At 46.2% G+C, this 12,301-nt stretch overlaps 1 protein-coding gene across 2 annotated transcripts in view; it reads left to right on the forward strand.

The window, feature by feature from the left end:
• Dock1 (dedicator of cytokinesis 1) overlaps positions 1 to 12,301 on the forward strand; it is a 516,862-nt gene that overhangs the window by 134,128 nt on the left and 370,433 nt on the right. For both annotated transcript variants that reach the window (XM_015995837.3, XM_006976933.4), the window contains exon 23: positions 895 to 1,003. In XM_015995837.3, the coding sequence (XP_015851323.1) occupies positions 895 to 1,003 (109 nt within the window). The remainder of the gene's footprint in view (positions 1 to 894; positions 1,004 to 12,301) is intronic.

Here is a 12,301-nt window from a genome sequence, read left to right on the forward strand (position 1 = left end):
TAATTAATTATCACTGAGTTTATGAAATTTTCCATTGTGTACAAGTTTCAGGTGGGGTATATTTTTAATTAGGCAGGAAACTAGTTTACATTAATAAAACATCTGAGTTGCTACATTTTAAAATGTAAATGCAACTTGCAGTAACTGCTAATAAATAATTTATAGATGGGACTTATTTATGATGAGCAGCATATATCAGCATCCATGGAAGCAGCATACAAGAGCCTTATTGTCCATTTAAGGTAGAGCTGAAGATCTTGACAGCTTTCTGGGCCTTGTTGCCTCTTAAATGGATGCACAGGTGTAGTGCCATTTCTCAAAATTATTTTGAATTTACCCATATAATGTCATTTTTTCAAATAGTTATAAGAGCCTGTCACATTTAGACAATTAACTCTCCTTATGTTAGTTACATAACATTAGGAGTTAGGAATATTGGCAAGAAGCTTAAAGATACAGCTCTTACTATAGCGCACTTGTCTGGAATGCATCAGGCCTGGGCTCCATCCATAGTCCATAAAATCAGATAACAAATAATTGAAAGTGGGTACAAAACATGTCAAGTGAGAATATGGGTTTTTTTTTGCGGGGGGGGGGGAGATTAAAGCTAAATTGGTCCATCCTATTCCCCCCTTTTCTTCCTTCTGTCTCCTTTCCAGACTTCCCTTTGTATATATCATACTTTTTCTGTTTCTAAACTGTGCCAGCAATATGTATTGTAAGTCCACCACTCTGATGCATGCCTCAATAGTTGTGTATCGAATCCCATTTCCCTTTTGATGGATGCTGGAGATGGTACCTCATACTCCCATCAACTCCCTTAGTTACTGTGGGTGCAGGGTGCACAGCGGGAGCTTCTCCGCGGGTCCCCACAGTGTCGTGTGTTTCTTGCAGGCTGTATGAAAACAAAGGAGAGGCCGACTTCGTGGAGTCCTTGTTGCAGCTGTTCCGGTCCATCAACGATATGATGAGCAGCATCTCAGAGCTCACAGTCAGGGTGAAGGTAGGTCCCATCACGTTCAGGCAGCTCCCTCCTGGGCTGAGAGCCCCTGAGTCATGAGTGTGATCTTGGTCTATGTACAGTGAGTTCTCATCTCCTTCCTCCCTAGGTGGCTGAACTATTGCTTATCTCTTGGCTCTATTCCAAAGAAGTTCTGAATCTACTTTATATAGATAAGGGAAGTTTATTAAAGTCAGTTTAACAGTAAACCTGTCAGGGCATCTGGCGCCAGAGACTCTGGGAGGGATGCTGAGCTGGATGGAGCTTTAGTCAGGCTTCAGGCTGTGAAGAAGGGATGATTACATTGTTCCTTTGCTCCTTCTCTTTACCCATTTCTTTTGTATATGTCTGTATATGTCTAGATGCATGTGTAAGGTGTGTGTGTGTATGTTAAGGCCAGAATTTGATCTTGGTTGTCATTCCACAAGTATTGTCCACCTTGTTTGTTTTAGATGAGGTTTCACTGGCTGGCCTGGAATTCACTATGTGGACCAAGCTGTCCTAGAACTCACAGAGACCTACCTGCCTTTGTCTCCCAAGTGTTGGGATTAAAGGCATGCACCATCATGTCCAGCCCACTTTCTGTTTTCAAGACAGGGTCTATCACTGAACCTGGAGCTTGATAATTAGGCTCTCCTGACTGATTAGTTAGCTTCCGGGATTTTCTGAGATGTTAAATGTGCATCACCGTGCCTGGCATTATATATGCACGTTCCCAGGAACTTAGCTCTTCATGCCTTGTATGTCTACAAGGGCCTCTAATGGCTGAGCCATCTTGCTTGCCCCCCCCCCCCCCCGCCCCGTCCCCCCGGTTTTATTTTTGTTTTTGTTTATAAAATGAGTTCTGTGGGATTGAATTCAGGTCTTAGTGCTCGCAAGGCAAGCACTCGAGTGGCCGAGCAGCCATCTTCCCAGCCCTTCTTCAAACATTTATGGCCACCTCTTGCTCTGTTGTCCTTGGGAAGAAGGCTTAGGACTCCTCTAGGACTTCCTGGCATGGAGTCATCCCAGAGACCGGGTGTGGAGAGGCCCTGGGGAGCAGTCCCTGGCTCCGGCACCCTTGGGCATCTCTGTTATGTAGACTTTTACGGGCTGATTTATGACCAAGCCAGCTGTGCACTTTGGAGCTTCCTGCCTGCAACACTTGCAGCGAGGACCAAAAGCAAACCTTCCAAGTGAGTCCTTGTGGCTTCACTCTCCACGCCGAAGCTGCATCTCTCCTTCCTTTGTGTTCTTTTGGTGGGTAAATTCAAACGAGTTCTTTGTCATGACCGTGTTGAAAGTGTTTTGGACGAGTCCTCTCCCAGCTGTAAAGCTCTGCCGTGCTGCTCTGTGACGAGGCTATGTGTGTTCAGAAGTGGTTCCTGTCACGGTGACCAAGGTGACTCTCCTGGGCAAGCAAGAGTAAAGCTGTGGCTTCCCTGCTGCCTCCAAGGTGGTTCCTGGCCAAGCCTTGAGATCCCTTGCCCAATTTTGACATGAATCTTCCCCCAAATTGGTGATCTGTGAAGAAAGCCGTGTCCTACATAGATTAAAAGTTTTAGGTTGGTAGTTTTTGACAGTGTGATATTGCCCAAGGCCGCCTTAGCCTTCCAGGGTTAAAATGAACTTCCCACCAGTATGTTTTACTGAGGAATGCAGTGGCATGGGAGGGAGACAGACACTCATTGTACAAGAATAGATAAAAACAGTTCCAGGAAGTTTCGAGACCAGAAGTAATTTCAGTTGGCTAAATATATTCTTACATGATTAAGTTTGATTAGGCTTGACTGGTGTCTGCCTGCCTCCCTGGAAGTCAAGGCATTTGTCAGTAGAAGCCGGAAAGCCTTCCCTCCGGTGGGTGTTGTATTGTAAAACACGGATGAATTCAGTGACGCTCAGGCTTGCTGCAGGCCTTCCGTCCGCGGGTTGGAAGACGAGTTTCTTCCTTTACTGTTCCTTTGGCATTGTATGATCTCCCCACATCTGCCCTTTCAGCATTGCTGAATTTAAGGGGTCCTTGGACTTGAGTCCTGGCTCATACACTATTTTTACTCTTTTTTGCCACGTTGAAATGGAAATAGAGTCGTGCAGTGTCTTAGGTTGAGAAAGTGTTTCTCTTACTGGGGCATTTCCTAGGATTAAATATTGTTGCTCCGAGCGCTGCTTTGATTTGCTGGTGCCGGGGTGCAGGTCCTGTCATGTTCTCATGGTGCCTATGCCTCCAAGTGTGTGCATGTAAATGCTGCGTGGGTATGTGTCTGTATGTAGTTTACTGATGTATGTGTGCATCTGTGTGGGGTGTGAGCGTTGTGTATGTGTGTGTTTGAATGCACGTGTGAATATATGTGAGTAAGCATGTACGTTTGTGCTGTATGCGTGTGTGGATTGCAGTTCATGTTTCTTTGTTTCTCTGTGCCCATTCATTTGCGGTGCCTTTGTTGTATATATGAGGACGAAAATGGCTCATGAAAGAATGTCAGCCCTTATTCCACATGAAGCCCTCAGGCGTTTTCTATTCTCTTTTAGTCTCCTTTAGTCTGTTCTAGACTATTGTTTTTCAGTAGTAAAATAGCTCGCTGGGAGGCTATGGGTTTCAGCCAGGGCTAAGGGTTCTCAGTCTGCATCTGCAAGCAGTGCTCTGTACTGTTCTTTGGGGCTCCTTCCCATCTTCCCTGTACAGAACAGGATGAATATGTTATCATTGTTCTCTGCACTTTCTCCACTGTCTGGTGGAGCCGCAGGCCCCTCCCACTTGGGCCTGTGGCTGGGACTGGAGTGAAGACTAATTGAATTTGAGGCTCCTGCATTGAGAATGACACAGAGGCATGTGAGAGTCTGTCTCCTTCCAGGGACTACCCTTAGGGGGAAGCCCTCCTATGTGTCCCCTTTGTCACCCTCTCCTGGTGTGACTTCCATCTGGCCTTCCTAAAAGGAGCAGTGTTGGAATGGTGCCATTCTGTAATCAGCTGAATTGGAGTGGATGGGTGGGTTTTGCCCTCCAAGAGGCCTGATTATAATGTCCTGAAAATAATCATCTTTGCCTTGTGTCTTATGGCAAATTCTTCTGCAAGGGAAAGTTTTACTGCTTTTTATTTATCTGCTTCTAAGCTGGCATCTTGGGTCTGTCCTGCTTCTCACAAATTTCGAAGTTGGCCGTTTTATTTTCTCCAGAAGAAGCTCTGAATGTGTGAGGGGTGATGACAACTGACGGTCTGAAGTGATAGCTTCCACAGATGAGAAGTCAGGCTTCGCCGAGCTTTGACCCGCGCACTGCTTCATCCGTGATGACAGCAGTGCCCATTCGCACCTTCCCTCCAAGGCTCCTTCATTTTCCTCCCTAGGTTCAAGTCCCTAAGAAACAGGAGGCCCACTCATCACCTCAGCTCTCACAGCGGCCGCTGTGCGCACTCCATCTCGCAGTCGTGTGGTTTTTCCCCTGCATGTGGAGTGATCCCACACAGACACAGATCTGTATGATGAGCCCCATGTTCTTCCTCAATGTACATGGGACATTGCTTCCAGGACTCAACAGAGTCAGATGGAGACCTGATTTATGCTCAAATCTCTTAGAAAAATGAAGTAGCATTTGCAAATAACCTTTGTTCATCCTTCTCTATAGTCTATTTTTTATTATTAACTTAATTTTTTAAGAAGAGGAAAGATTTCTTTTGCCTCACTGAGAGTGCTCAGTTTATATCAAATCTTCTCTGTTTGCATATCTTATGTTACCTAATTCAGTATAAATGCCATGTAAATAGTAGTCCTGAATAGGGAATGATGAGAAAAAAAACCTGTATATTTTTGGTTCACTTTTTATCACATCTGATTTTGGTCAGTGCTTGGTTAAAACGCATTGATTCAGAACTTAAAAGTGGCAGGGCTGACAACATGTAACATATATGCTATATATTTCTTTTTACAGGTAGACTGCTGGAACTTTAATAACTTCAGCATAGATTTGCAATATAACCAATAATTTCTCTCTCTCTCTCTCATGTGTGCACGTGCGTGCATGCACATGCATACACACATGCACTTGTGAAGAGTACAGAAGCATAGGGTTCCCTTGGAGCTAGAGTTTCAGGCAGTTGTGTGAGCCACCTGACTTGAGCTCTGGGAACTGATCTTGAGTCCTCTGCAGAATCAGTATGCATCCTTAACCACTGAGCCATCTCTCTCTCTGGCCTGACCCACCAGTGTTTTTCACCAGCACATTGTTCTCACCTGCCGATTGTACTGTAGCTCATTTAATCCACTTCCTCTTTCAGAATACCGAGGTGGTTTCCCCTTTTCATTTTCATAAGCTACTCTGGCGGAGCTTGGCTGGCCATCTCTAGTCCTGGCAGAAGCCTTGTTACCTCTGGTCCACCCTGAGGCCTTCCGTGTCCAAACCTCTCACATTTCTCTCCTGTAACTGCCCCTTGTGCTCCCAGGGCTTGCCTCTCACGTGAGACGTCTGTGCTTTCTCTCTGCCCGGTGCTGTTAAATAAGATGTTTGTGACTTGGTTTCCTGTGAGACTCGTCTTGTGCTTGCTTCCACTTCATTCTCAGAGGCATCACCTCGGGAGGGATCTGTTGAGTCTCTGAGCACCTACTTTTGTCTCCTGTCTGCCTCTGGTTATTGATTGGCCGTGTTGGGGAGGAGAAGAGCGCTGTGCTTAGGATGTTAGCCAGGGAGGGACCGGACCATGGTAGACCAGCAAGCAGCTTAAGAAAGTCATGTTTTGAGTCTTGACCAAAGCAAACAACATCCTCTTTTCTTCCTTTCCTTTCCTTTGGGGTTGCTCAGCTGCATGGCCATAGGTAGTGAAGGGTGGCCATGGACAGGATACAGGGTTTACGCGAAGATTTCTCCTATTTCCCAGGCATGGGATGTGATGTTCCTCATGGGGACTTTGCAGGCCATGTCACTGCATAAGGAAAAAGACTTACAGAGGAACAGCTGAGTCTGGCAGCCCAGGAGCAGCCAACCGTGACAGGAATGGCTACACTTGGTTGAGAAACAGCCACAGGCCAGGCCTTCTAGAGAGTAGTGTTGACAAGATGCCAGAGTCCAGAAGGTGAAAGACCTAGTTAACATGGAAGTTGTATTAATTTTCTGAGATCACACAAAGATACTTCTTCAAATGCAGTGACTTGAAACAGTATCAATTCATTCTCTCATGGGCCTGTGGATTGGAAGCCTGGCATCAAAGCACCAGCAGGTGGATTCCTTCTGTGTAGTCTGGGACAGAATCTGGCAGTCATCAGCCACCCTTGCCCCATAGACACATCCATCTGGCTCTAGTCTGCATCTTTCATGGGGGTTCTGCCTGTGAGTGTACGTCTTGTGTCCTTTCTCCTCTTCAGTCATGTGGAACCAGTGCCCCCTTTCCCGATGCCTGACTCCATGCCAACTTAATGTTATCAGACAAGACACTGTTTCCAAGTCAGATTGCACTCACAAGTACTTTGGGCTTGCATGTATCCTTTTGATGCAATCGACTCAATCCACAGCGACAGTCGGCATGAGTGGCAGTTGGCATGAGTGGGAAAACACTGGAGAGACTGTGGCGTTGGGATAGGTACCTGTCGTTAGCCTGACACATGACCTGTGGAGCAGAACCTTCTCAGATTAGTGTGGACACAAGAGGCCATGTGAACACAGATTCTGGTTCTAAATCTGAGGGAGATCCGGCCCAGCTCTCAGGTGACCCTGATGTCTCTGGACCTTGCCTGCTCTGTAAGTTGGAAGAAGCCAGGCTAATGCTGCATTCCAGTGGCTGGGGCACTAGTAGGGGGAGTGCTGGGGTCTGGGCTGGTACAGCTTTTCCGGCTGCCTTCACCTGTGCTGCTTGCCTTGACCCCCACTACCCGGCTTTGAGTTGCCGTGCTTGGGGAGACCCTTGCCAGTAAAGCCATAGCATGTGCCAGGAAAGAACGAACAGCAGAAAAGAAGGTGGTGGTGGAGGGGAACCTTTGGTATAGAATTATCCCAAGATCATTACTGTACTCTCTGTTTTGCGCATCTTCAGGAGCTTCCACAGTCCAGACAAGATGAGAACTCAGCAGACATGGCAGCCCAGGACTTTACTTTCTGCTTAGTTGATGCTGTACAGTGGTTCTTACCTTCTCTACAGGACCACAAAGCACGAGCAAGGTTAATCTGGAGCCTCCTGCCAGGGGCACTTCTTTCTTGCCCCCCCCACCCCCCACCCCGTGCTTCATGCCAGGCCCTGCTTTTCCACCCTCCTTAAACAAGCCTGCCTTTACATGGGTTTCCTTCCAGCAGAGTGAGAGACTTGTCACAGGGACAGTATCTATCATGTGTGGTTTCTTGCTTTGTTGCAAAAACTCAGCCACCTTTCCTTGCTAGAGTAGCTATAATTATGGCCGTAATCACTGTGTGCCAGTTTGGGGCATGTGCCTGAGCTGATGTGCATTCATTTGCTCATTCCAGTGATTTTTCATCAAATTAATTTTCCTGTTGTCAGATGCAAGGGCTCTGCTTTTGGAATCTTAAGCCTACAGTGAGCGATTTCATTAATAGGTAGTGGGAGAAAGTCATCTTTTCCTTTCACCTGTGACTGATTTTTCTGTGCGGATCACCATGGCCCTCCTTTGTGTCAGAGGCAAGTGTTTGAGTTGGAAATCTCAGAATTCTGGCCACTGTAACCATCCCACCTACTCTGCCTTTTGAACGAAGCTCACTGGGAAGTAGACACTCCCTTGACTTTGGGGCTTCTGCTCGGGAGCCCATGATTTCCTATGCTTCCGTCATGGCCTTCAGGACCTGCTGACGGTCCTCCCGCATGTAGTACTGGCTTGCATCCGACTTCCTGCCACCCATGGCATTTAGCTCCTTTGTTCTTCCTTCGTGGTCAGGATTCCCTCTGTGTCTCTGTCTGAGTGGCAGCAGGCCATACGGACAAGCTTATGCTTAGCAACCCATCATCCATTTGTTCAGCTACTTCAAAAGTTTATTTGGGGTTAAAGAGGTGGCTCAGTGAGGAAGAGATTTCTACTGTGTGCCTGACACTGTGCTAGGCCAAGACAGGAATAATACATTCCAGTCTGTGTTCTCAGGGCTAAATCTGAGTAAGGAAGATGGTGATGAAGCCATTAACCACCCAAAGAGGCAGAGTAACACAGCAGGAGAGTCTATCCAAATCCACACATGTTCTCACCTTAGGACTTGTAGTAAATGATTTTAAGAAAAAAATAAGGTTTGAAATGACAGATTATGTCAGGGGATGGAAATAGTTTGGAGGACTCTAGAAATTTTAAAGGAAGAGTAAAAAGAAACTGTGGGATGGGGAAACTGAGGTGGAGACAGGCAGCTGACGGCGAGGCATCAGTGGCCTTCACAGGTGAGACATTTATCTGTTTATCTGGTGTGTTCTTGGTGCACTAGAGCTGGTGAGGCAGGAAGTTTGCAGGTTTGAGGACATACTGGGGAACACAGCAAGACTTGTTTAAAAACAGAATAGCAGAAGGCTCTGCAAAGTTGTCCAGGGTTCATTTGTTTCCTCTACTTTAATAACCACCCCCACCAGAAAAAAAAAAAAAAACTAAACAAATAAACAACAAGAAAATTTACCAAACATAAAAGGGAAATAAGAAGATCAGGTCAGAGCTACATTCAAGCCTAGTTTGGGGCCACAAAGTGAGATCCTGTATAACTCCACCCCCCAAATAAACAAATAATTCAGTGGTTGTGAGTGGCTTGAATCAGTAATGAGGAATGAGATCCCTGGAATCATGGAGGATCAGGCTTGCATTTGTGTCCTGCTCTGGTCAGGCCACCACTGGTTTTTCCAAGAGCTGTCTTAGTGTTGCCTACAGAAGAGGGCACAGAGGATGAGAGAGGAATGGGGGGTGGTGGTGAAATAAAACAGTGCTCCCCATCCCAGTCCTGATGACATCTGGAGATGTTTGTCTGGTCCACGGCAGGCACTTAGCAGAAATGCTGCCCCACGCCCAGGAACCATCTCCATCACAATGATCAGACACATCTCTTAGATGTTACATGTGTTCTCTGGGTTAGTGTTGCCCGGGTGAGACTCCATGAACTGCGGGGGCCTGGTGATGGAGTTTGAGAAGGAGATTAAGGTACTTAGTCTGATGTGTAGGCCATGGTGGATCTGTGGTGGAAGGTGGGAAGAAATGTGTGTGTGGGGGCACTGTCAAGACCTCTTCCAACCAGGGATACAGTTAAAGATACAGCAAAGACAGCAGAGCTTCTGGACATCTTGGATGGTTGGTCTCTGAGACTTTGCTTATGAGCCACAGTGTTGCCAAGGCTGTCCCTCTCTGTGATGAAGATTTTATACTTGCTCAGAGCAGCATGCTGGTCTGTGCATATATATACCTGCCTCTGTCTTGTACACTGTCTTTGTATTGACTCACTTGCCACTTCTAACAGACAGTACAGTCTTTTGCTGTTGTTGTTGTTGGGGATTTAATTATTTTATTTTATTGTAATAAAATTGCAATAAAATTTTATTTCTGTATCTGTGCATAGTTATGTGCACATGTCTGTACAGTGCCTTTGGAGGTAAGGAGAGAGCGCTCGGTCCTGGGAGCTGGTGCTTCTGACCCTCCCGACATGGGTATTGGCAACCATAGTTGGGTCTTCTGCAAAAACAACAGTGCTCTTAACTACTGAGCTCTCTCTCCAGTTCCAACACAAAACTATCTTTATGGGCTAGTTTCTCATTTTTTTTTTCCTTTCTAAACATTTTGGTTAACATCTCATGTTTGCTCCTTGTCTGATATCCCTTTAGTGTTTATTGTTGGTGGCTGGCTGTCAGAGTTCCTGCTGTGATATTGCTGGTCATCATTGGATGTCTGGTTATATAATAAGCTGGAGAAGTACCAGATTTCAACTCCCATATGGTTTAGGAGAATTTATCTTCTGCTTTTTTTTGCCCTGATGGATTGTGCAGTGTGGAATAATCCTAATCCCTTCTTTGTGCAGCCTCTCAGTGGCCAAAAGCCTTCTGATGCATGTTATCTCTCAGGATCCTTCGGTGCTACTGAAGTGACTGTGCAAAACAATAATGGAGCCGGTTTCTAAAGTGAGGGAAGAAGAAAGTAGTTGTGTGGAGTGTGTGTGTCATAAGAGCTGGATTGTAGATGGAAATGGTTCTGTCCTCACAGCGACTGGCTCTTGTCTGGGATCTTGATATGCACAGGTCTCTTGGGATACTAGATCACAGGGAGATGGGATGCAGTCACAGGGATGCACAGGTCTCTTGGGATACTAGATCACAAGGAAATGGGATGCAGCTAGAGGGATTCACAGGTCTCTTGGGATGCTAGATCACAGGGAGATGGGATGCACAGTCACAGGAATGCACAGGTCTCTTGGGATGCTAGATCACAGGGAAATGGGATGCACAGTCACAGGGATGCACAGGTCTCTTGGGATGCTAGATCACAGAGAAATGAGATGCACAGGTCTCTTGAGATGCTAGATCACAGGGAAATGGGATGCAGCTAGAGGGATTCACAGGTCTCTTGGGATGCTAGATCACAGGGAGATGGGATGCACAGTCACAGGGATGCATAGGTCTCTTGGGATGCTAGAACACAGAGAAATGAGATGCACAGGTCTCTTGAGATGCTAGATCACAGGGAAACAGGATGCAGTCACAGGGATGCACAGGTCTCTTGGGATGCTAGATCACAGGGAGATGCTACGGTGGATACAGACCTGACTAGCAGAGCAGATATTCCCAGTCCTAGGAGAGCTGATGTGTCTGTCACTCAGAGAAGCACATTTATCAATGTAGTCCTTGTAGGTATTGATCAATTGTTTGTGTATTTTATGTTTCTAGGGTATGGGAGCATATTTTAATTTCATATTGCATGTATCTTAAGTAAAACCTAAATGAAAGAAAGAAAAAAAAGCTCCCTGTGTATAGATCAGATGACTAATACCGCTAACAAGCCAATTCTAGATTCAATGCAGTTCTAATCATTACTTTAGAGTTACAGTGTCATTATTGACTGTATGGTTCTGAAATTTATATGAGAAAGAAAAAGACCAGAATACCAGAAGGAAAAAAACCCTGGAGGACTGGCTTTACTCAACTCTATAAGTGTCCCTGTAAAGCTACAGTAATCTCATTGCACAGACTGAATGCTGTGGGATGTTCTGTATGACAAATGTGTTGCTCTGATTGGTCAATAAATAAAACACTGATTGGCCAGTGGCTAGGCAGGAAGTATAGGTGGGACTAACAGAGAGGAGAAAAGAAAGAACAGGAAGGCAGAAGGAGTCACTGCCAGCCACTGCCAGGACAGACAGCATGTGAAGATGCCGGTAAGCCACGAGCCACGTGGCAAGGTATAGATTTATGGAAATGGATTAATTTAAGCTATAAGAACAGTTAGCAAGAAGCCTGCCACGGCCATACAGTTTGTAAGCAATATAAGTCTCTGTGTTTACTTGGTTGGGTCTGAGCGGCTGTGGGACTGGCGGGTGACAAAGATTTGTCCCGACTGTGGGCAAGGCAGGAAAACTCTAGCTACAGCTGAACTCAGATTCTCTTCAGGAAGCTAGATGTATGTTGCTTCAGCTAGCTGGGATCCTGGCGTCCTAGGCCTGCATGTATCTGTGGTTAAAAGTTACACCCCCACTTGATGCAGTGGTTACCTTTCTCCTAGAGGGAGAAGTGGCCACCAGTGGGCCGAAGGTTCTGTTCTTTGTACTGTTTAATGAGCCTGATGGTCATACAGCAATTGTCTCTTTAAGAGAATGCTGGGCCGGGTGATGATGGCACATGCCTTTAATCCCAGCACTCGGGAGGCAGAGGCAGGCGGATCTCTGTGAGTTCGAGGCCAGCCTGGTCTCCAAAGCGAGTTCCAGGAAAGGCGCAAAGCTACACAGAGAAACCCTGTCTCAAAAAACCAAAAAAAATAAAATAAAATAAAATAAAAAGGGAGAGAGAGAGAGAGAGAGAGAGAGAGAGAGAGAGAGAGAGAGAGAGAGAGAGAGAATGTCAGTCCTTATAAAGAACTTCTTTCTGGGCTGGGGAGATGGCTCAGGATGTGAAGTCCTTGCTGTGCCAGCCCGAGGACCCAACTTTGCTCCCCAGAACCCATGTGAAAAAGCTGGTGTGTGGTGGTGCATGGCCGTCATGTCAGTATAGAGAGCCAGAAAGATCCCTGGGCCTCACTGGCCAGCCCGCCTTGCCTACTTGGGATTCAAGGAAATTGAAGCTGAGAGACCCTGTCTCAAGAAAAAGAGGGTTGATGGTACCTGATGTATGATACTCAGTTGTCTTCTGGGCTCCACACATCCATACACAAGTTCATATACAGACTGGTGTG

The sequence above is a fragment of the Peromyscus maniculatus genome, chromosome 1, assembly GCF_049852395.1.
Source record: "Peromyscus maniculatus bairdii isolate BWxNUB_F1_BW_parent chromosome 1, HU_Pman_BW_mat_3.1, whole genome shotgun sequence".
Taxonomy (NCBI): Eukaryota; Metazoa; Chordata; class Mammalia; order Rodentia; family Cricetidae; genus Peromyscus; species Peromyscus maniculatus.